The sequence below is a fragment of the Staurois parvus genome, unplaced genomic scaffold (genome assembly GCF_062004578.1).
Source record: "Staurois parvus isolate SC_StPar_1 unplaced genomic scaffold, SC_StPar_1.0 ptg000132l, whole genome shotgun sequence".
NCBI lineage: Eukaryota > Metazoa > Chordata > Amphibia > Anura > Ranidae > Staurois > Staurois parvus.
The window spans coordinates 2,366,512-2,392,389 of NW_028317928.1; the positions used below are offsets into that span (position 1 = coordinate 2,366,512).

At 44.5% G+C, this 25,878-nt stretch overlaps 2 protein-coding genes across 4 annotated transcripts in view; both read left to right on the plus strand.

The window, feature by feature from the left end:
• Positions 1–25,878, plus strand: part of LOC149466145 (uncharacterized) — a 132,165-nt gene that overhangs the window by 66,801 nt on the left and 39,486 nt on the right. The window contains exons 7-8 of the mRNA XM_089672703.1: positions 13,085–13,418; positions 18,629–18,712. Of these exons, the coding sequence (XP_089528829.1) occupies positions 13,085–13,418; positions 18,629–18,712 (418 nt within the window). The remainder of the gene's footprint in view (positions 1–13,084; positions 13,419–18,628; positions 18,713–25,878) is intronic.
• LOC149466148 (uncharacterized) overlaps positions 12,634–25,878 on the plus strand; it is a 31,137-nt gene continuing 17,892 nt past the window's right edge. Inside the window, exons 1-6 of one of the 3 annotated variants that reach the window (XM_089672869.1) lie at positions 12,634–12,799; positions 18,239–18,382; positions 20,839–20,918; positions 22,882–22,979; positions 23,114–23,225; positions 25,314–25,409. In XM_089672869.1, the coding sequence (XP_089528995.1) occupies positions 20,885–20,918; positions 22,882–22,979; positions 23,114–23,225; positions 25,314–25,409 (340 nt within the window). In that variant the 5' untranslated portion in view covers positions 12,634–12,799; positions 18,239–18,382; positions 20,839–20,884. The remainder of the gene's footprint in view (positions 12,800–18,238; positions 18,383–20,838; positions 20,919–22,881; positions 22,980–23,113; positions 23,226–25,313; positions 25,410–25,878) is intronic. The other 2 variants (XM_089672866.1, XM_089672867.1) reach the window with 2 other exon arrangements.

Consider the following 25,878-nt stretch of genomic DNA (forward strand, 5'->3'; position numbering starts at 1 on the left):
TTATTTTTTTTATACTAGTAATGGTGATTAGCGACTTATGCAATATTTTGGACAGTCTGACACTAAGGGCCGGTTCACACTATGCCCTGATATGAATCGCACAGAAATGCTCTATGCATTCCTGTGTGATTCATATGCGGGTCTATGCGGTGCGATTTCATGCCCATTCATTTGAATGGGATGAAATTGTGCCGCACCGCGCTAAAATGCATGCACTACTTTTTTAAAACTTATGGCAACCGCATCGCATGGTACTTTGTACCATGCGGTTTGGTGCGGGCCGGTGTGAGTGAACGTAATGCATTTCCAACCTGCATTCGGGGTGTTGTTAACTTTAACTGACCCCTGCAGCGGTTCGCAAGGGCATTGCAATCGGAATGCTCTCCCGCACCGTTTTTTAGCTTGACCGAGCGCTAACTGACACTTTGTGGGAACCAGTGACACTAATACGGTGATCGCTGCTAAAAATATACACTGTCACTGTATTAATGACACTGGCTGGGAAAGAGTTAAACATCCAGGGCGATCAAAGGGTTCATTCTGTGCCTAGCCTGTGTCTTTGTGTGTACAATGCGCTGTTTTTGCCAGGCAATCATCTAGATTTTATTCCCTGAATAAAATCTAGCAGATGGTCGTTGACATAACACAGCTCTGCCTTGTTTACATAAGCAGAGTTGTGTTCTGTCAATCTCCTAGGTCACAGGTGTCAAACTGGCGACCCTCCAGCTGTTGCCAAAATACAAGTCCCATGAGGCATTGCAAGATTGACAATTACAAGTATGACTCCCAAATGCAGAGGTATGATGGGACTTGTAGTTTCACAACAGCTGGAGGTGCCGCCAGTTTGAAACCCCCTGTCCAAGGTGATCAACAGGTGCCAGCGCTCATCCATTGTCCGGCACCTGTTGATCGTATTCTGCTGTGTCCAATCACAGAAGAAGCAGAGTTTCAGCAGCTGGTGTGTGCCCCCTATTGGCAGAAGTGCCAAATTACATTTATATACATGATTTTGCACAGAATGTCTGCCCTGTAGCAGTAAATCTGCTATAGGGTGGGGGTAAAGTGGTTAAGCAGAAATGTATACACACAGGTAACTCCTCCCATACCAGACATGTCACGTGCACCTTACTCCTAAGGCTGGTTCTAGGTCGGGACAGTTGCCATTTTTGTGCAGTTGGCTAATCTGGACGCAGGGACGCAATGGATGCCTTTGCTGTCATTTAGGTATAGCTGGGCGCCACGTGCGTCCCTGTACCTTTAAGGAGGGGTGGGCTCCTCCAGGCACACCCGCCCTTAACCTATCCATTGATAATATGTGCTCCTACTATGAAGGCTCTGGAAATTTTAGTTAGGTCCACAGTATACAGAAGACCCTTGGCGTGGGCACTGCGGCTTACGCATGTATCTGCAAATGTGTGCAAACAAAACCCTCTGTTGTTAATGCAAACTGATAGACAGACCCACATTGGTTGTTTTGCAGGCTGGTTGGTAAGTGTTGCTGGGAAATCCTTTATTTGTTTGCGACTTCAGGTAAACGTTCCCGTGACAGCCAATCTACTTAAAAAATATCATTACTTCAGTGCTGCCTCTTTAGGTGACCCATAGTTCTCCGGGGGTCCCTATTTGTAAAAATAAAAAAAAGTTGGTATACATAAAAGGTGTATAAAAAACAACAAACCTAAACAGAAAAATGAGCCCAAGTCATAGTAGTTCTCTTTTTTAACCCCTTGACACCGAGCGTACACAAATATGCGGCCTCTCGGCGGCTGGGCCTTGATGCCGAGTGGCCGCATATTTGCGTACCAATTGAAAACACATATGTGCTGAGAGCGCACGCCCTGCGTGCTCCCAGCACATATGCCAGTGTCTCATGGAAAGGTCCCGATCTCCCCTTGCGATCGGGACCTTTTCCGATCATGTAGCCGCCGTGACAGCGAATCACGGCGGTCACATGACCCTAAAACCCCGCCCCGCCTCCCAGTGTCTAAAACCCCTTAAAAGACCGGGAGGCATCGGCGTGAAGAGATTAACAGGATGAAAATCAAAAAGTTAATTTAGCAATGAAACTATTAAGAGATCTCATTGTAGGAGATGTTTTGTCCGGGCAGCAAGTCTTGCAGCGTTTAAAAAAAAATGCACACGGAATTCGCTTCTGTGCTTGGCGTGGATTATAATGCTGTCGGAAGGCAAGGGGCTGGCAGGATTGCCAAATATTTGCTGCTATCAGGGATCATGCACATGGGCAGTATGGCCTGTACAGCAAAAAAACCTGGCATTTCTGGACACAAGAGAGGCGCAGGTGCAGCATGCAGCGCTTTCCGACAGCCTGCCAAAATCGATGACAGATTGAAATATGGGGCAGTTAGACACTATTTCGGTCAGCACTCGCATTTGGTGTTCAGGGTCGTATGTACCAAAAGCGGAAATCCTATACCCACAGTTGATCCAGAGGAAGGCAAAAAAACCCAGCAAAGCGTGATCCAATTTGCTCCTGCAGGGGAAAAAATTCCTTCCTGATCCCCTGAGAGGCAATCGGATATTCCCTGAACACATGACCCTAAATGCAAGTACTGGTCAGAACAGCATCCAGCTGCTGCATATTTCAGCCTGTCATTGATTTTGACATGCTGCTGACAGCAGACCTTTTGCTGCACCTGTGACCCCCCCCCCCCCACGGGTTTTTACGTTGTACAGGCCATCCACTTGTGTCCTAATTATCTTACTTATACAAGCTATGGGCAAAGAAGTGTAATCATATAATGTAATTATTAAAGTGTTACTAAACCCTGGACCCTGCATTCACTATATCTGGTCTCCCCGGACCCTGCATTCACTATATCTGGTCTCCCCGGACCCCGCATTCACTATATCCGGTCTCCCCGGACCCCGCATTCACTATATCTGCTCTCCCCGGACCCTGCATTCACTATATCTGCTCTCCCCGGACTCTGCATTCACTTTATCTGCTCTCCACGGACCCTGCATTCACTATATCCGCTCTCCCCGGACCCTACATTCACCATATCTGGTCTCCCCGAACCCCGCATTCACTATATGCGGTCTCCCCGGACCCTGCATTCACTATATCCGGTCTCCCCGGACCCGGCATTCACTATATGCGGTCTCCCCGGACCCTGCATTCACTATATCTGGACTCCCCGGACCCTGCATTCACTATATCTGGTCTCCCTGGACCCTGCATTCACTATATCCGGTCTCCCTGAACCCTGCATTCACTATATCTGTACTCCCCGAACCCTGCATTCACTATATCTACTCCCCGGACCCTGCATTCACTATATCTGGTCTCCCTGGACCCTGCATTCACTATATCCGGTCTCCCTGAACCCTGCATTCACTATATCTGTACTCCCCGAACCCTGCATTCACTATATCTACTTCCCGGACCCTGCATTCACTATATCTGGTCTCCCCGGACCTTGTATTCACTATATTCGGTCTCTCCGGACCCTGAATTCACTTTATCTGGTCTCCGTGGACCCTGCATTCACTATATTCAGTCTCCCCGGACCCTGCATTCACTATATCTGGTCTCTCTGAATCCTGCATTCACTATATCCGGTCTCCCCGGACCCTGCACTCACAATATCTGGTCTCCCCGGACCCCGCATTCACTATATCCGGTCTCCCTGGACCCTGCATTCACTATATCTGCTCTCCCCGGACTCTGCATTCACTATATCTGCTCTCCACGGACCCTGCATTCACTATATCCGCTCTCCCCGGACCCTACATTCACCATATCTGGTCTCCCCGGACCCCGCATTTACTATATGCAGTCTCCCCGGACCCTGCATTCACTATATCCGGTCTCCCCGGACCCGGCATTCACTATATGTGGTCTCCCCGGACCCTGCATTCACTATATCCGGTCTCCCCGGACCCTGAATTCACTTTATCTGGTCTCCCTGGACCCTGCATTCACTATATTCAGTCTCCCCGGACCCTGCATTCACTATATCTGGTCTCTCTGAATCCTGCATTCACTATATCCGGACTCCCCGGACCCTGCATTCACTATGCCCGCTGTTCTGGGACCCTGCATTCACTATATCCTGTCTCCCACAGTACACGGAACATGGAAATGCAATTACTTTAACTAAATATAAACTGCTAAATACCTTTTCTCATCAGCAGTTGGAGCAGTCGTGAGTCTGGTTAAAGCTCGTAAAAGGAGTTTTTATTCTCCCCTTATTGTCCTATGAGGCTGCATGACCTCTGACCCTCTGTCTGGACAGCGCTGATTGGTCCTTTGCTGATCACATGCACTCTCCCAAGAAAAAAAAGACTCTAGCAATATGCACCAAACTGAGCATGTGCAGCTTGCCTCCAAGGCTCTGTTCTGTCAGAAAATGGATTGGGGACAGTAGAAGAAGGGGAGGATCAGAAAAGACAGGATCAAACAGCCTTTGTACACAGTGCGGAGGATTAACCCCTTATAACAAGCATGCTTTACAGCATATACAGAATAATTTTACTGTTAGTTTTTTCCCCTTTTGTTGGTTGTACTAGATGGACTTGTGTCTTTTTTCAACTAAACTATGTAACGTAAAAAAAAAAATTCTATAGGTTTTCTATTTTCTAGGGTTCCTATAACGCCTAGACACCAATTGGTGAACTGGAGCAGAGATTTAAGTGTCACTGCTATAGCCACACAGAGGCCAAAATGGGTCGACACTGGAGAGAAGATGGAGCTGGAAGGAGGTGCAGGCTGTGCTCCCATCATCTCCAGCACTTCCTTCTGGCCATATAGATGATGTGCATGGACAAAGAAAACAGAAACATTGTATTAAATACTGTAATTTTCCTTTCCTGGAGCCAATCTATGGCAGCATATATGTGGTAATATGCTGCCATGTTTTCACCAGGAAAACAGAAACCCGTTTCAAATACTTACCTGGGACCATTCCATGGCAGTAAACATGTGGTCGCGGGGAAATGGCACTCGGCCACACACAGGATCAGCAGAGTGCAATGCTAAGATGCACCCATAGAAAAACCCCCCTGATGCATTTTGTGACAGACCACCTGGCACCCCAACTGGGTGCCTCTGTCAAACAGTGCCTCCTGCCCTCAAACCTTCCGGAAGACCAATAGTTAATACCAGCCCTTTACCCCAAGCATCATACACAGACAACATGGTGAGGTAAAACCAAAGAAGGACTTTATTGAACAGAAATACAAGTTTTCATACACTTTAAAAATAGGTGCAGTCCCACATTGGGACAAATAAACAAATATAACACATTGTGTTAAACATCCCACAATGGTTGGGTGAGGAAGAAAAGTTGACACAAGACTAATCACATCTTGTAGGAATCTCCAGGAGGACCAGCAAACAGACAGAAACAAAAGGTAACTCAATTAACAATGGGAATTCACACCAAGAGGCAAACAATGGGGAAATTACACAATGGGAGAAAGGAACTCCATATCTAGACAGGATAGGTAAGCACAGGTACACATAACAGCAGGAGACCCCAGCATCAGGATGTTTTGAGCCAATTCTAATCTTCTGCTATGTGTCTATGAGAGGTGGAAACAGTCAATGCTGGTTTGGGCTGTACACATTGGGCTAAACATCCCACAATGGTTGGGTGAGGAGGTAAAGTTGACACAATACTAATCACATCCAGGAGGAACCTCCAGGAGGATTAGCAAACAGACAGAAACAATATGTTACTCAGTAAAAAAATCACACCTAGGAGGCACACAATGGGGAAATTGCACAATGGGAGAAAGACACTCCACAGCTCGACAGGATAGGCAAACACAGGTACATATAACAGCTTAATAAAGGGATTACACATAACAGCAGGAGACACCAGCATCAGGTTGTTTTGAGCTGATTATAATCTTCTGCTTTGGGTCTCTGAATCTAGCATGGAGTTGGAGAAGTCAAAGCTGGTTTGGGCTATTGGTTCTATACTACAAAAAAACACAGAGGACCCAAAACCTGTATCTGGGTCCTCCAGTTCTCAGAGTCTGTGTGTTCCGGACATAGAATTGAATACAAAGTAAAACTACTCCAGGTATTTATACACTTTAAAAATAGAGGCAGTCCACACATGAACAATAAAACAAATATTACACATTGGGCTAAACATCCTACAATGGTTGGGTAAGGAGGTAAAGTTGACACAAGACTAATCACATCCTGTAGGAATCTCCAGGAGGACCAGCAAACAGACAGATACAATAGGTGACTCAATTAACAATGGGAATTCACACCTAGGAGGTACACAATGGGGACATTACACAGTGGGAGAAAGGCACTCCATACCTGGACAGGATAGGCAAACATGGCTACACGTAACAGCAGGAGACTCCGTCATCAGGTTGTTTTGAGCTGATTATAATCTTCTGCTTTGAGTCTCTGTATCTAGGAGAGGTGGAAATAGTCAATTCTGGTTTGGGCTGTTGGTTCTACTCCCCAACAAAACACAGAGGCCCCAAATATGTATCCAGTTCTCAGAGTCTGTTTGTTCCGGACATGGACTTGAATCCAAAGTAAAACTACTCCAGGTTTTTATACACTTTAAAAATAGGGGCAGTCCACATATGAACAATACAAACAAATGTTACACATTGGGGTAAACATCCTACAATGGTTGGGTGAGGAGGTAAAGTTGACACAAGACTAATCACATCTTGTAGGAATCTCCAGGAGGATTAGGAAACAGACAGAAACAACAGGTTACTCAATTGAAATTCACACCTACGAGGCACACAGTGGGAGAAAGACACTCCACACCTAGACAGGATAGGCAAACACAGGTACACATAACACCTTATTAAAGAGATTACAAATAACAACAGGAGACCCTGGCATCAGGTTGTTTTGAGCTGATTATAATCTTCTGCTTTGAGTCTCTGTGTCTAGGAGAGGTGGAAATAGTCAATACTGGTTTGGGCTGTTGGTTTTATTCCCCAACAAAACACAGAGGCCCCAAATCTGTATCCAGGTCCTCCAATTCTCAGAGTCTGTGTGTGGTCCGGACATTGACTTGAATCCAAAGTAAAACTACTCCAGATTTTTATACACTTTAAAAATAGGGGCAGTCCACACATGAACAATAAAAACAAATATTACACATTGGGGTAAACATCCTATAATGGTTGGGTGAGGAGGTAAAGTTGACACAAGACTAATCACATCTTGTAGGAATCTCCAGGAGGATTAGCAAACAGACAGAAACAATAGGTGACTCAATTGAAATTCACACCTAGGAGGCACACAATGGGAAAATTACACAATGGGTGAAGGACACTCCATACCTGGACAGGATAGGCAAACACAGGTACACATAACACCTACAGACAAATCAGATCTTGTAGGAATCTCCAGGAGGATTAGCAAACAGACAGAAACAATAGATTACTCAAATTTACACCTAGGAGGCACACAATGGGAAAATGACCCAATGGGTGAAGGACACTCCATACATTGACAGGATAGGTACACATAACACCCTAATAAAGAGATTACACATAACAGCGAGACCCCAATATCGGGTTGTTTTGAGTCGATTATAATCTGCTTTGAGTCTAGGAGGGGGTTGGAGCAGTCAATGCTGGTTTGGGTTGTTGGTTCTATACCCCAACAAAACACAGAGGCCCCACATCTGTATCCGGGTCCTCCAGTTCTCAGTCTGCGTGTTTCGGGGAGACATGGTCTTGAATCCAAAATAAAACTACTTCAAAGGTCCCCCCAGGCACAAACCTCTCAAAGAATAGAGCCCCCTCAAATGCCAGATCCCATAGTCAGTAGGCAAGAGGCAGGCCTGCAGTCCCCTCCAAATCCCCTGTCCCGGTTGGGTCTGTCACACGTTTCACCCGTGTGGGGCTGAGGCCTCTATGAGTAAGCTCCACATGGGCGAAATGCATTAGGGGGGTTTCTTCTACCGAGTTGAAGCCAAATCTGATAATCTTTTCCAGTCCTAGCTATACAGTCTACTGATCCCGTGTACGGCCAGGCACCATTTTCCTGTTGTCTAAGCTGAGGCCGATGTGCTTCTCATCCTGACCAGCAGCAGCACACAATGACCCTAGATACGGGACTTATCTTCTGCAGACAGATTTTTTGTTTAGCCAACAGTAGCATACATGTGATCATAGGTTGGCACTGGGAAATGGGAAATTGTGTCAAATATTATAATATATCTTTCCTGGTGCCATTCTGTGACAACATACATGTGGAAGTGTGCCGCCGTGTTGGCGCCATGTGAGCGGAAAATTGTATCAAATTCTCCTTTCCTGGTGCCAATCCATGGCAGCGCACTAGCACATGTATGCTGGCTTGTTGGCACCAGGAAAGCGATCTCTGGATGCAGGCGGCTCTTTGTTGACTCTTGTTATTGTAGTATTGGCCCCAATTGTCACAATGGCCTGGCTGCTGATTCCCAGAGCCCATTTGCTGCCCATCCGGGGATACTGTTTTCAACATGTCGCCCACATACTGCCCCAAAAGCCGGTGCAATGCTCACTTACTGCCACCAGCTGCTGGCTTGCTGATATGTTACCATGATTTCCACTGAGATGTCCATATACTGTCACAGATGCCATAGATTGCTACAAATGCCTGTGTGTTGCCCACATATTGCCACTGTGCTGCCCATGTATTGCCGCAATCCGCGGTGTGTTGCCCACATATTGCCACTGTGCTGCCCATGTATTGCCGCAATCCGCGGTGTGTTGCCCACATATTGCCACTGTGCTGCCCATGTATTGCCACAATCCGCGGTGTATTGCACACATATTGCCACTGTGATGCCCATGTATTGCCGCAATCCGCGATGTGTTGCCCACATATTGCCACTGTGCTGCCCATGTATTGCCGCAATCCGCGGTGTGTTGCACTCATATTGCCACTGAGATGCCCATGTATTGTCGTAATCCGCGGTGTGTTGCACACATAGTGCCACTGTGCTGCCCATGTATTGTCGCAATCTGCGGTGTGTTGCCCACATATTGCCACTGTGCTGCCCATGTATTGCTGCAATCCACGGTGTGTTGCCCACATATTGCCACTGTGCTGCCCATGCATTGCCTCAATCCGCGGTGTGTTGCCCACATATTGCCACTGTGCTGCCCATGTATTGCCACAATCCACGGTGCACTGTCCACACGTATTGTCACAATGGCCGTATTACTGAGCTGTGGTCCCGTCCGAGCGGGTCAGCACCGATTGTTTTACCGTATTATTATATCATAACCCCTTGCCGGCCTTTCACTCTCAAATGGCAACCTCAGAGGCACCACTTACAACTCACCCACAAAGTACGTAACCATTTGCTGACTCGCTGCAGTACATTTAGGCTCCATTCACACTTGTGCGATTTTCATTGTGACTTTAAAAAGCACCTTGATGCGTCTTTAATGAGACTTTGATGTGACTTTGGATAAGTGCGACTTTGGCTTTGACCAAGGATGATTGTTTGCGCTGTACAAAGCTTGAACTGGATGGAAAACTAACCATGTAACTATAATAAAAAAAAAACACGTATACGAGTCGCTTGTATATCATTCAGGTGCAACTTTTCATGCGACTTTGAAGGATTTACGTTGAAGTCTATGGCCATCAAGTCACATGAAAGTTGGACCACAGTAGTGCAGGAAATACTTTCAAGTCGCTCAGACATGAATGGTACTCATTGAGAAACATGGGGCGCGACCTGTCATGCGACTTTGGACCCCAAAGTCACACAACCAGCCGCACAAGAGTGAATGGGCTCTTACCGCGACAGGTCTGTGTGTACAGGCACAATCACGTACCTGTACACCGCGGCTTTCTTCCCGGGGCCACTCGTGCATGTGCGCACGGGCCCAGAAGATGGCTGCAGCACAAGCCGATCAGCGAGTCCTGGCCAATGATTGATGGCCGAGACCCGCTGATCGGTTCCGCAAATGACATAATACTCTCTTCATACAGCAGCGATGTGCGTTTTTTTTTAGTGTGCACACCCCAGACATTGTTAGGTACATATTTAACCCCTTGATTGCCCCTAGATGTTAACCCCTTCCCAGCCAGTGGCATTAGTACAGTGACCGTGTATAGTATTAGCACTGATCACTGTGTTAGTGTAACAGGTCATGTCAGTTAGTCACTAATGACAGTTAGTGTCAGATTGCCACCCGCACTATCACAGTCCCATTATACGTCTCTGATCACCACCATTAGTAGTATAAAAAAAATCCTATATATACAGTATATATATATATATATATATATATATATATATTCGTGTATATATACAGTTTTGTTCAAAATAATAGCAGTCAGACATCACTAACCTGATCAATCACTGTTTTTGGTAGAAATTATATTTCTACATGGAAAATAATTTACTAGCAGGTGTATTAGAGTAATAGAAATCCAACAGACCCAACAGTCATGACATGCATGCTGCTGATTCTGTGTCATTGAATCACTCATTGAAAGGGGCATGTTCAAAATAATAGCAGTGTGGAGTTCTATTAGTGAGGTCATTCATTCTTTGAAAAACAGATGGCAATTATTGCCCTTATTTAAGGATCCTTCCTTAAATCCTTTCCTTTCAGTGCATTTCTCTCTGAAATTCTGAGGAAAATGGGTTGTTCCAGACATTGTTCAAAAGAACAGCGTACCTTGATTAAAAAGTTGATTGGAGAGGGGAAAACATATAAAGAAGTGCAGAAAATGACAGGCTGCTCAGCTAAAATGATTGCAAATGCTTTAAAATGGCAACCAAAACCTGAAAGACGTGGAAGAAAGTGAAAAACTACCATTGGAATGGATAGAAGAATAGCCAAAATGGCAAGGACTCAGCCAACAATCAGCTCCGGGAAGATGAAAGAAGGTCTAAAGTTACCTGTGAGTACTGTTACAATTAGAAGACGCCTATGTGAAGCCAAGCTATCTGAAAGAAGCCCCCGCAAAGTCCCACTGTTGAAAAAAAGACATGTGCTGAAGAGGTTACAATTTGCCAAAGAGCACATTGACTGGCCTAAAGAGAAATGGTGCAACATTTTGTGGACTGATGAAAGTAAGATTGTTCTTTTTGGGTCTAGTGGCCGGAGACAGTTTGTCAGACGACCCCCAAACACTGAATTCAAGTCACAGTACACTGTGAAGACAGTGAAGCATGGTTGTGCAAGCATCATGATATGGGGATGTTTCTCATACTACGGTGTTGGGCCTATTTATCGCATACCAGGGATCATGGAGCAGTTTGAATACATCAGAATACTTGAAGAGGTCATGCTGCCTTATGCTGAAGAGGAAATGCCCTTGAAATGGGTGTTCCAACAAGACAACGACCCCAAACACACCAGTAAATGTCCAACATCTTGGTTCCAGAACAACAAGATTGACGTTATGGAGTGGCCAGCCCAATCCCCGGATCTTAATCCAATAGAAAACTTGTGGGGTGACATCAAAAATGCCGTTTCTGAGGCAAAACCAAGAAATAGAGAAGAAATGTGGAATGTAGTCCAATCATCCTGGGCTGGAATACCTGTTCACAGGTGCCAGAAGTTGGTTGACTCCATGCAACACAGATGTACAGCAGTTCTCAGAAACAGTGCTTATACAACTAAATATTCATTAAGTGATTCAAAGGAAAGCAAAATCTTCAAACATTTTTCAGTTTATATAGTGAATGTTTGAGTTTGTAAAGAAGAATACAAACACTGCTATTTTTTTGAACAGTCTAATATTCACTTTTCTTCCATTTTTTTAGAGGAACAACACAAATTTGATATATTTTTCTTCATGTTTTGATTTGGAATAGAATGTGTCGTGTTCCCAATGCATTTGTGTGTATGGAAATAAAAGCTATTAGAAGGATTTAGAGCTTTATTCACTTTTTGCAACACACTGCTATTATTTTGAACACAATTGTAAATATATATACCATAGTTTGTAGACACTGCAACCATCACACAAACCAATCAATATACACTTATTGGATTTTTTTTTTTTTACCAAAGATGTGGCAGAATACATTTTGGCCAAAATTTATGAAGATTTTTTTTTTATCGGACATGTCTTATAGCAGAAAGTAAAAAAAATGTTTTTTCCCCCCAAAATTTAGTTTTTTTCATTTATATTGCAAAAAAATAAAACCCAATGGTGATCAAATACCACCTAAAGAAATCTCTGTTTGCATGAAAAAAAATGACATAAATTTTGTTTGCGGACAACGTTGTATGACCGCGCAATTACCGGTTAAAGTAGCAGTGCTGATTAGCAAAAATGGCCTGACCATGAAGGGGGTAAAATTTTCTGGCGCTCAAGTGGGTAAGTTTCCAGAAAGTCACTTGGATTCCCTTCTCTCTTCCCATAAGAAGGTATTGTCTCCTTTAGTAGAAAAAAAAATATTCCTAGTCAGTTTCCTAATTTTCCCACAAGGTGGCGACCGCTCTCCTTGACTGACCCTCTGTGCATTCCTGTCACCATAGCAACTACGTACAGCTGGGCGGCCAGGAGCCGCTGAGAACAACCACTAGAAGGCAATCTCCACTGAGCATTTTCTCCCTTCAGCAGTTAGGCGGCCATTTTCCTGTAGCGCAGATGTGAACAAATTTAGTAACATGAATACTCGTAATAAAAAGTAAATGATAGCCATGCCTATTGTATCGCTTTAAACTTTTTTTTTATTTTAGTTCAGAGAAAGGTTGGCTCAGTATAGGAAGGTCGGTGGCCATTTTGTTGTAGTTCAGGAGGAACATAGAAGCATCCATAAGAAACTTCCTGGTGTCTTCCAAGCCTGAGAATGGATGCTGAATGAAGGAGGAGGTAATAATGTCTTCTTATTATGAGAGAAGGGGGTCCCAGCTTTGTGTGTGGGCTGGATGGGGGGATCATGTCACCTGCACACATCTTCCTGCAACTCCTCTGATGGGGGGAACATTGGATGGGGGGCTCTGCTGGCTTTAAGTGTAACTGATCTAGAATTACAAACATCAATCAGTTATCATATTATTTAAAAGGATTGCTGCATAAACGTGCACACCCTAATTGCCTGTGATGTCAAAACGTGCACACCCTAATTGCCTGTGATGTCATAAACGTGCACACCAGGATTGCCTGTGATGTCATAAAGGTGCACACCCAGATTGCCTGCAATGTCATAAACGTGTATGCCAGGATTGCCAGCAGTGTCATAAAGGTGCACACCCGGATTGCCTGCAATGTCATAAACATGCACACCTGGATTGCCTGCGTTGTCATAAAGGTGCACACCAGGATTGCCTGCGATGTCATAAACGTGTACAACCGGATTGCCTGCAATGTCATAAACGTGCACACCAGGATTGCCTGCAATGTCATAAACATGCACACCTGCGTTGTCATAAAGGTGCACACCAGGATTGCCTGTGATGTCATAAACATGCACACCTGCGTTGTCATAAAGGTGCACACCAGGATTGCCTGCTATGTCATAAACGTGCACACCAGGATTGCCTGGATGTACATATTTATGTCTAGAAATGGAGAACAGCACCTGCTGTGCTGCAAATAACCACCATGCAAAAACATCCAAAGTGCTAGATTATGTAAAACTGTTCTGAGATAATTGCATTTTCCTTTCCTGGCGTCTCCTCAGCTCCACCCCGTTGTCCCCCAAAGGACCACCTGACTAGCACATAAAAAGGACTAACAAGTCTTCACCAACATTCAGTCGGCAGCCTTGCCGCAGGACACTGGGGGGGGGGGGGAATCGTGCTGTCAGAAAAGGAGAATGACGCTAAGGATCTGATAGCAATGTTCCGTATTCCTGGCTCTCATGAAAGTGCCCTCTGGGACATAACTATCAATAATAATGACTTAAAAGGGATGTAAATAAAAAATCAAAGAAAATGATGGCAAAGAAAGAAAGTCCCACTTGCCCCCCCCCCCCCTGCAAGAATGCAGCCAGAGAGAAGGAGATATGATTGGTTACAGCCTTTATGGGTGTCAAACCAATCAGTGTAAAAAAAAAAAAATCTTCATCACCCCCCACAAGTAGTACAGCTAGGGTGACAGTATGTAAAAAAAAAAAAAAACATAAAAAAAATAAAATAATGTAAAACACAAAGTTTTGAAAAATTATAATTTTTGGTTCTAAACTAATTTGGGTGTTTTTTTTTTTACTAAAAAGATAGCTGAATACATTTTGTCCAAGATTTATGAAGAAAGATTATTTATTTGCAAAATTTTAAAAAACACTTTTTTTTCAAAATGTTTGGACTTTTTCATTTATATAGCAAAAAAAAAAAATCCCAGCGGTGAATAAATAACACCAAAATAAACCTTTATCTGTCTCAAAAAAAATGCTAAAAAATTCATATGAGTACAGTGTTGCATGACCGCGCAATTTTCATTCAAAGTGTGATAGCGCTGAAAGCTGAAAATTGGCCTGGACAGGAAGGGGGTGAAAGTGTCCGGACTGGAAGGGGGTGAAAGTGTCCGGACTGGAAGGGGGTGAAAGTGTCCGGACTGGAAGGGGGTGAAAGTGTCCGGACTGGAAGAGGGTGAAAGTGTCCGGACTGGAAGGGGGGTTAAAGTGTCCGGACTGGAAGGGGGGTGAAAGTGTCCGGACTGGAAGGGGGTGAAAGTGTCCGGACTGGAAGGGGGGTGAAAGTATGCTGTCTTGAGGGGGTGAAAGTGTCCGGACTGGAAGGGGGTGAAAGTGTCCGGACTGGAAGGGGGGTGAAAGTGTCCGGACTGGAAGGGGGGTGAAAGTGTCCGGACTGGAAGGGGGGTGAAAGTGTCTGGAATGGAAGGGGGCGGGAAAGTGTCCGGAATGGAAGGGGGGTGAAAGTGTCCGGACTGGAAGTGGTTGAAGGAACAAGCAGAAGAAAGAATGGTCTTTCCAGACTGGCTCTGAGAAGCTGGCAGAATGTCGAGTGTATTTTGCCTAATAAAGGTGTTTGCCGAGCTCCAGCCGGCTGCCTTGCGTATCGTTTCTTTGGACACCTTTCGTGTGTGTGGCCCAAGAGGTTGCCACTTCTCTCGTTGAATGAGCTCTAATTTCTTGAGGCGTTGGCAAGCCTTTCACGGAATAAGCGCGAGTTGTACTTTGGATCCAAGAAGCGGTCATTCTAGGAGAACCCGCTCTTCTGTTCCTCTGACCTTGGATACGCAAAAGGATTTTTATCCAGATGGAGGTCTTTGGTCTTCAGGAGGTAGTTTACATTAGACAGACCATATCCAGGCTAGAAAAATCCTCCGAATCTTGTCCTGGAGCGGGGACAAAATGAAGAATGATGGGTTATGTACATTCATCCTTTAATGTGCAAACGGATTTTATCCAGTCTTTGGTCTTCAGGAGGTAAGTTCACGTTAGACGGACCAAGAAGCGGTCATTCTAGGAAAACCCGCTCTTCCGCTCCTCTGACCTTGGAATACGCAAAAGGATTTTTATCCAGATGGAAGCCTTTGGTCTTCAGGAGGTAAGTTCACATTAGACGGACCATACCCAGGCTAGAAAAATCCACCCAATCTTGTCCTAGAGCGAGGACAAAATGAAGAATAATGGGTTATGTGCTAGTCCGGTGGTTCTTCGGGGGGCAAGGGGTAGGGGAGCTGACCCAGAGTATGCTGTCTTGAGGAGAGCCAGGAAAACTGTCTCGGAAAACCAGCGTGACCTGGGCCCTTGAAGGGGCTACTTCCCACAGACTATGGACCCAGGGCTAAGGAGACCACCCCTCTTGGGGTTACAAGGAACCTTTTCCCCAAGACAGTTATATGACTTCCCTGGATACCTGGCTGGTCATGATCTATACAAGCTACCCTTTCCATGCCATTAGGGCTGTATGGACTGTGTCTAGGACATACTGTGCGTAGTGGAACTATTATCCTGGCTCGATGTGCTATATGCGGGGAGTGAATTTCATCAAATGAGGGGTTAAGAAACTTTATTTTTTTGTTCCAGGTTTCCAGGCATCAACTATTGTTTTCTGTAATTAGGTTTAGGTGACAAGCTCTCACTTTGTTTAATCACCTCCAGGCTGCTAGGTGCCGGGAAGGAATCCATTGTTTTCTTGTGTTTAATTGTTTATTTGTGTAATGTCATTTTCATCTGGGACTGTAATGTGTGCCATACCTGTCTAGGAAGAAGGTTTTTGTTAGGGATGGTGGGCGAAACGTTTCGGCCGAAACACACCTTTTGGCCGTTGGCCGAAATGAAAAAAAGCACTGATATGGGTGCCGAAAAAACCCTGCCCCTCTCCGCTGTCGCCTACTGCTTGGTAGTCCAGTCTTACATGAGAAACCATCGATCCCAATGCTGGGCATAGAGATGAATGAAGGAAAGATGGCCTCCACTCACCTCTATGCCCTTGGAGGACCAGAGCGATGTCACTTCCAGTTTTGGCCATTTTTTTTTTGTTAAAGCACTACATCAATGCTTTTTTTGATCTAATGCTTTACATTGTAAAGGAGAGATGTGGGGGCTACATATCTCCATAAAGAGAACCTGTCACTAATTATGTCTTATTGACCCTACATATCTCCATAAAGAGAACCTGTCACTAATTATGTCTTATTGACCCCATATCTCTCCATAAAGAGAACCTGTTACTAATTATGTCTCATTGACCCCATATCTCTCTATAAAGAGAACCTGTCACTAATTATGTCTCATTGACCCCATATCTCTCCATAAAGAGAACCTGTCACTAATTATGTTTTGTTGACCCCATATCGCTCCATAAAGAGAACCTGTCACTAATTATGTCTTATTGACCCCATATCTTCCCATACAGAGGACCTGTCACTAATTATATTTTATTGACCCCATATCTCTCCATAAAGAGGACCTGTCATTAATAATTTCTATCACAGGGGATGTATGCATTTCTTGTGATAAGAATAAAAGTGATTACAATTGTTTTAAAAGGAACAGTGCAAAAAAAAAAAAAACAAACATTAAATACATTTTAAAAAAAAAATTTAAAGTGCCCCTGCCCCCCCCCCGTGCTCGCACGTGGTGAACGCATTCGTAGGCCTTGCCCACATATGTATATGGTGGTCAAACCACACACGTGAGGTATCGCCACAAACGTCAGAGCAAGAGCAATAATTCTCGCACTAGACCTCCTCTGTAACATCACACTGCTAACCTGTAGACATTTTTAAAGTGTTACCCATGGAGATTTTTAAGAACCGCAGTTTCATGCCATTCCACGAGCGTGCGCAATTTTAAAGCGTGACATGTTGGGTATATATTTACTCACCCTAACATCCTCTTACATATTTTACAAAACAATTTGGGTATATATTGTTTTTTTTTAATCAAAGTGTATTTTTTTCCAAAAAATATATATTCATTTTTAAAAACTGCGCATTTTGGTTTCGGTTTTCAGCTAAGTGCATCTTTAATTTTTCGGTTTCGGTACCAGAATTTTCATTTTGGTGCACCACTAGATTTTGTGTATCAATGCTGTGCTGTTTGTTAATAAAATCAGTCCTTGTTGTACTCCAACATCGGTTCTGTCTGATGCTTGGGGTAACTTTGCTATATTCTGGTTCTAGAGAGGAGGAAGGTGTAGTTTGGTGGAGATACCCAGTCGGGGTCTCAGACAGTCCGTCACAAGAAATATTTCTCACATTTTCATCACTGACTGAAAATACTTGAGATGAGTTTTGGGCATCCTCCAAAACTCAACTGTAGCCAAACTAACACTTTTTCACTACTCCAATGCAGTGTTCAGGCCTGAGTGCCAATAACCAGGCCTGGAAACTTGTCCTATAGGGTAGGGGGAATGGTGAGTACCCCTGTGTAAGCTTCAACATTGGCTCAAATGAGCTTACACAGGAATTGGGTTTAGCATTCTGAGTCCTAGGATAGTGACGTGAAGGTGCATATCAGTGGGTGGGGGCAAACTTTCAAGAGAACCTATCACTTTTGTTTGAATGGGCAATAAAACAAGAGATTCTTTCTAAGGCCAATAATGGTATATTTATAACAATGTCAAATATACCATTAGAATTTCAAATGCTTTGTGATCTGGTTGGGTTAGAAATACCTTAATGGCCACCGCAGGTTTCGAAGGCTGTCACCCACATTCTTCCATTCACGTATTTGTATGGTAGGTGTTCCATGACCTAATATGTATGTGCTTTTTTTCTTGTAAATGGTCCCCCAAGTAGTGAAAGAAGGTTTGACATGAGAATGAGCCCCAGAACATGTACTTTCAAAATCAAAATGCAGTGAAAGGTCCTTTCTTTCCTTTTTTTTCCCTTTTTCAGATTCACGAAAATGTTACTGGAAAGTAGTGCCGGCAGACTTCGCCATGCAGGGGGCACAAACAGAGGTTGAACATGTACAGTGGTGAAAAGTTATAAAGAACTACAAATGTAACTGAATAAAGAGGATACAATCTTCGGTGTCAGGTATGTAAAATGATGTCTGCAGCCACGGGAGTCAGGTTGCTTTTAACCTTACGGTATAGTTTACCATTACCAAAAAACTGCCTATGCAGGTGGGGTATCTGTAGATAAAAACAAACTGTGCAGCTCTGACTAAAGTTGAATAATGCCCTTCTTCTTTCAGGTATAGGCCATCTACATACCCCCCCCCCCAAAGCCTGGCTAAAAAACTTGCATTGATGATATAATCCTATCCTGCCATGTTGCTAGGATGTTTCTGAGACACTTCCATCTGTTACTGCTCACCCCCACTATCACAGGAGTGAGCCCTCAAATGCTAAGCTGCTGCATCAGGTGAGAAAAAGCACATGTGAAGGGCTTTTAATCAGAATGAGCTTGCTTCTGTGATGGCAGAGGTGAACAGTAACAGCTGGAGGCGAGATTTTAACTGTGCTGTTCTGTGGTCTGTACTTGGAAGAGAAGGTCTGTAATGGGGGACTCTGGGGTCTGTAAAAGCAAAACACTGGAGCGAGGGGGACTAATAAGGGAAGACCTAAATACCCTCCCAGCAGCCAGCATCAACTGGAAACTGATTGCTGGGATTTGATGGCTGATGGGAGACACCGGGCTGGTGGACACTGGAATTACAACCTTCCACTCAGGGAACCACAGTGCCACCAGCAGGTGATCCAGGTCCTGACAAGGCCTTTACAGAGGTCTGTACAGGGGCAGTCTATACTGGGGGTATTGGCAGAGGGTGGTCTGGGGTTTGACCCAAAGCAGAGTAGGCTCAGGCTTTATTAAACGATACCACTTTAAGACCCTCCCACTGTTATTACAGTTTGGTCCCTCACAATTCATCTACTTGCACCACATCACTTCTTTACTGATAGTGCCCAAGGCATTTTTATCTTTATACTTTTAAAAGAGAAGTATGTTGTGTTTTGTTTTTTTTTGTTTTGTTTTTTTAAATCATACTCGCCTAGGTGGATGCAGCATCAATCCAATTCTGCATCCGTCCCCTGCCACTTCTAAGAATGATAACTGAATGATCAAACATTGCTGCTCACTCAGTTCTCAGCCTTCACTGAGCAGAGAGCACAGGACTGTCAGTCACTGGCTCTCTGCTCTGCCCCCCCAGCACTTACTGGAGTGCTGGGCTGTGAAGGGGGAGGGAGCGGCTGGCTCAGACTCTCAGCAGCTCGTTGAGAGACAGAGCCAGGTTCTGTTCCAGGCTTCTGGCCAGATCCTGACGTTAAAGTTGGGATCTTTCCCCAGCCTGGACCAGCTGAGTTACATCAAATGAACTGCACTCCTGTGATACACGGGAGAAATAGAGCCAAACAAGCTTTGGCATTACTTCTTCTTTAACTACTTGATAACTGTGCTATAGCCAAATGACAGCTACATTGTGGTTTTCCAGTCCTGGAAGGGCGTCATATGAGGTCCTCCCAGAACGCGACCTCCCACATGCCACCAACGGCGCGCACCCGGCGATCTCCGTGATCGCAGTCTCCTACAGACACAGCTGATCATGCGATGAGGTAAAAGGTCAATCACAGCGTCTTTTTACCACGTGATCAGCTGTGTCTAATGACACAGCAGATCATGGTGTAAATACAGTTGCCGGTTTTCGGCAGCACTTTCCTCACACTGTCACAGCGTGAGGAAAGTACTGCCGATAACTGCCAGCTGTCACAGAGCAGATCGGCACTGATCATCAGGGCACTACCCAGCAGTGCCTCCCAGCAGTGCCACCCATCACTGCCCCCATCAGTGCCGCTGTCAGTGAGCGTCGCCCATCAGTGCCGCCTATCAGTGACCATCATTGCTACATATCAGTGCCTATCAGTGCAGCCTCATCAATGCACATCAGTGAAGGAGAAAAATTACCTGTTTGCAAAATTTTATAATAGAAACAAAGAAAAACTTTTTTTTTTTTTTAAATTTTTGCTTTTTTTTGTTTATAGCGCAAAAAGTAAAACACCCAGTGATGATTAAATACCACCAAAAGAAAGCTCTATTTGTGAGAAAAAAATTATAAAAATGTCATATGGGTACAGTGTTGCATGACCGCGCAATTGTCATTCAAAGTTCAATAGCGCTGAAAACCGAAAATTGGCCTGGGCACGAAGGGGGTATAAGTGCCCGATAGACAAGTGGTTAATGTCTGCCAAAGTCTATGTTTCAGGGTGTTTTAAAAAAATAGGAGTGTGGCTACAAATGGGGGCATGGTTTATGGGTGTGGTTAAAAGTGGTCATGGTCAGTAGGGTGTCCCTGGATTTTATTTTAAAATCTGGTAACCTTAAACTATAGGGAAAGGTATGGACATTGGATTCGCCCAGAGCTTTGCTTGTACAGCAGTAAAGGTCTGCTTTTCTGGGCTTAGATAATGAGGGAAAAATCTTTGTAAAGTGCAGCAAGACTAATTCATTTGTTTATCTCAGTGTTGAATGTATAATCTGTCTTTTATGTCAAGTTTAGAGTGGGAGCATTTAGAAGGACACAAGGATCTGTAGGACGTCATGATGGAGAACCGGCCGCCCCTCACATCACCGGGTAAGAGGAGACTTTCATTTCTTGTATTGAGGATCCACCTAGATACACACATCCTCCGATATAAGAACATAGTATGTCAGGATCCTATAAGGTGTCAGGACGTCACTTTGTATTTCTTCATGGGTGGGAATATTTAGAAGAACAGGAGGATCTGCTGTAGAAGGACATCATGATGGGGAACCGGCTGCCCCTCACATCACGGGGTAAGAGGAGACTTTAATTTCTTGTATTGAGGATCCACCTACAGTCAGGTCCATAAATATTGGGACATCGACACAATTCTAACATTTTTGGCTCTATACACCACCACAATGGATTTGAAATGAAACGAACAAGATGTGCTTTAACTGCAGACTTTCAGCTTTAATTTGAGGGTATTTACATCCAAATCAGGTGAACGGTGTAGGAATTACAACAGTTTGCATATGTGCCTCCCACTTTTTAAGGGACCAAAAGTAATGGGACAGAATAATAATCATAAATCAAATTTTCACTTTTTAACACTTGGTTGCAAATGCTTTGCAGTCAATTACAGCCTGAAGTCTGGAACGCATAGACATCCCCAGACGCTGGGTTTCATCCCTGGTGATGCTCTGCCAGGCCTCTACTGCAACTGTCTTCAGTTCCTGCTTGTTCTTGGGGCATTTTCCCGTCCGTTTTGTCTTCAGCAAGTGAAATGCATTCTCAATTGGATTCAGGTCAGGTGATTGACTTGGCCATTGCATAACATTCCACTTCTTTCCCTTAAAAAACTCTTTGGTTGCTTTTGCAGTATGCTTTGGGACATTGTCCATCTGCACTGTGAAGCTGCGTCCAATGAGTTCTGAAGCATTTGGCTGAATATGAGCAGATAATATTGGCCGAAACACTTCAGAATTCATCCTGCTGCTTTTGTCAGCATTCACATCATCAATAAATACAAGAGAACCAGTTCCATTGGCAGCCATACATGCCCACGCCATGACACTACCACCACCATGCTTCACTGATGAGGTGGTATGCTTAGGATCATGAGCAGTTCCTTTCCTTCTCCATACTCTTCTCTTCCCATCACTCTGGTACAAGTTGATCTTGGTCTCATCTGTCCATAGGATGTTGTTCCAGAACTGTGAAGGCTTTTTTAGATGTCGTTTGGCAAACTCTAATCTGGCCTTCCTGTTTTTGAGGCTCACCAATGGTTTACATCTTGTGGTGAACCCTCTGTATTCACTCTGGTGAAGTCTTCTCCTGATTGTTGACTTTGACACACATACACCTACCTCCTGGAGAGTGTTCTTGATCTGGCCAACTGTTGTGAAGGGTGTTTTCTTCACCAGGGAAAGAATTCTTCGGTCATCCACCACAGTTGTTTTCCGTGGTCTTCCGGGTCTTTTGGTGTTGCTGAGCTCACCGGTGCGTTCCTTCTTTTTAAGAATGTTCCAAACAGTTGTTTTGACCACGCCTAATGTTTTTGCTATCTCTCTGATGGGTTTGTTTTGTTTTTTCAGCCTAATGATGGCTTGCTTCACTGATAGTGACAGCTCTTTGGATCTCATCTTGAGAGTTGACAGCAACAGATTCCAAATGCAAATAGCACACTTGAAATGAACTCTGGACCTTTTATCTGCTCATTGTAATTGTGATAATGAGGGAATAACACACACCTGGCCATGGAACAGCTGAGAAGCCAATTGTCCCATTACTTTTGGTCCCTTAACAAGTGGGAGGCACATATGCAAACTGTTGTAATTCCTACACCGTTCACCTGATTTGGATGTAAATACCCTCAAATTAAAGCTGACAGTCTGCAGTTAAAGCTCATCTTGTTCGTTTTATTTCAAATCCATTGTGGTGGTGCATAGAGCCAAAAATGTTAGAATTGTGTCAATGTCCCAATATTTATGGACCTGACTGTAGATACACACATCCTCTGATAGAAAGACATATGAACAATGTATTCAGTCAGTGTGTGTGTTTCCTACAGATGGATCCAGTAATGGGAACCCACCAGAGAGATGTCCCAGTCCTCTGTATTCCTTGGATTCAATGCGAGAACGTCACAAGATCCTGCGTTGTTATCAGGTAGGAGAAATTCAGGTTCCTATAGCAAGTTGTATGTTTTCTATATAAAATTTGTAGGGCCTTACCAGGTCTGTTATGTTTTTTGTTTATTCTCTATTAATATATCATGCCATTCTATTTTTTGCATTATTCAGTATAAAAGGTTGAAGCACATAATAACTGAAGTGAAAAAGGAAGCTAAAGAGACATCTCTAAAGGGTGAAAAGTCATGTAAGGAGGAGGAAGTTCCTAGAAAGATCAGCCCAGGTGAGTAATAAACACTGAGTGGTTGATTTACTAAACCTGGAGAGTCCAAAATTAGAAACGGATTGGCTACCATGAACAGCAGCACCAGATTTTGGACTCTTCACTTTTAGTAAGTAAGAGAAGAGTCCTAGATCCTCCTTGTTCAGTCACTACAACAATCTCTTCTTCTCCCCCTCCTCTGTCGATAGACAGTAATGGGGAGACTGTGCCACTTAAAATTCTACTTTCTCCTCTTCCTTTTTCTGTTGGGGTCCCCCAAGGTTTTGTTCTTGGACCTGTCCTATTATTGATCTACACCTCCTCCCTGGGTCAGCTGACAGCCTCTCAGGGCTTTCAATATCATCTCTACGCTGACAACACCCAAATCTATCTCTACTGTCAGCTCACAACATCTTCTCACGTATCACTAACTTACTGACTGATATATCAGTCTGGATGTCACATGGCTTCCTCAAACTCAAGCTATCCAAAACCGAGTTCTTAATATTTCCTCCTCCACCTGCCCCTTCCTCTGAATTCCCTGTCAAGATCAATGGCTATCAACCCGTCCACTCATGCCAGGGTGCTAGGTGTAATCCTGGACTCTGAACTCTCCTTTCGGACCCACATCCAATCACTTTCCAAAGCTTGCCGCCTCAACCTCTGTAACATCTCCAAAATATGCCCCTTCCTAACCAATAAGACAGCAAAGATCCTAATTCACATCCTGGTTATCTCTCACCTTGACTACTGCAACTCCCTCTTCATTGGCATACCTTTACATAGGCTATTCCCCCTCCAGTCCATCATGAATGCTGCTGTCAGACTCATCCACCTTACCAACCGTTCAGTGTCTGCTACCCCTCTCTGCCAATCCCTCCATTGGCTGCCACTCAGTGTCCTCCACCCCTCTCTGCCAATCCCTCCATTGGCTGCCACTCAGTGTCCTCCACCCCTCTCTTCCAATCCCTCCATTGGCTGCCAGTCACCCAATGATTTAAATTCAAAATACTAACAACAACTCACAAAGCCATCCACAACCCCGCCCCCTGCTACATCACCAACCTGGTCTCGAAATATCAACCAAAACTGCTCTCTTCGTTCCTCCAAAGACCTTCTGCTCTCTAGTTCCCTTGTCACCTCCTCCCTTGCTCGCCTTCAGGACTTCGCCCGAGGCTCTCCCATCTTATGGAATTCCTACTCCAATCTGTCCGACTGTCTCCTACTCTGTCCACTTTTAGGTGATCCCTGAAAACTTTTCAGAGAAGCCTATCCTGCCCCCACCTAACAACTGTACATGTATTTTCTCCATCAGCTCAACCCCCATATTTACTACATTTTGTATCACTTGACCCTCCCCTTTTAGATTGTAAGCTCTAATAAGCAGGGCCCTCTGGTTCCTCCTGTATTGAATTGTATTGTAACTGTACTGTCTACCCTCATGTTGTAAAGCGCTGCGCAAACTGTTGGCGCTATATAAATCCTTTATAATAATAATGTGCCCAGTGGGGGGGTCAGGAGCCATCAGCCTCTATTAGACTCCGGCTTTCCTCCTCACATCATGTCATTGAGATGTGACCAGTCTCCCCCCACACACACTCTCTGGGGTCTCTCATACATCTCAATACAGGGAGCTTCACTCTCATCTTTATTCACAGATGCCAGAGCCACTCAGAGAGACACCAAAGCTGAGGAGGAGGAAGAAGAACATGTGAGGATTAAAGAGGAGAAAGGGGGGGTCAGGAGCCATCAGCCTCTATTAGACTCCGGCTCTCCTCCTCATATCATGTCATTGAGACGTGACCAGTCTCCCCCCACACACACTGTCTGGGGTCTCTCATACATCTCAGTACAGGGGGCTTCACTCTCATCTTTATTCACAGATGCCAGAGAGACTCAGAGAGACATCAAAGCTGAGGAGGAGGAAGAAGAACATGTAAGGATTAAAGAGGAGAAAGGGGGGAGTCAGGAACCACCAACCTCTTTTAGACTCCGGCTCTCCTCCTCACGTCATATCATTGAGACGTGACCAGTCTCCCCCCACACACACTCTCTGGGGTCTTCCATACATCTCAGTACAAGGAGCTTCACTCTCCTCTTTATTCACAGACCCCAGAGACAATCAGAGAGATGTAAAAGCTGAAGAAGAGGAAGAAGTAAACCTGAAGATTAAAAAGGAAATCATTCTTCCAGAGATCAGCACAGGTGAGTAATAAATTCTAAATTAGGGATACCAATTTTTTACCGCCGGGTGCGAGTACCGATACTTTTGGTCCAGAACTCGACGATACCTCGCGCCAATGCCTTTGCGGTGCAATTTGAGCCCAAACAAAATGAATGGGCTTAAATCGCACTGCAAAGGATTGCATGTGATTGGAACAGGAGTGCGGTGCCGTGATTCCTGTCCGAATCACATGCGGTTTCCCTGTGAGTGCGGTGCAGTATTGCAGTATGTAATGCAATTTGAGCCATACAAAATGATTGCTCCTGCAGGGAACAAGCATAACACAATAAATGTGAAACAGTAAAGTGCAGCATAAAAGTGAGAATATATAAAGTCCATGAAATATCAGTGGAGTAAGAGCTATAAATTGTCCTTAAGGATATAAGTATGGCAATCATGGTGAAATATTGTGAAGTGATCCAGTAGGGAATCCACCACCTCTGTCAGGTG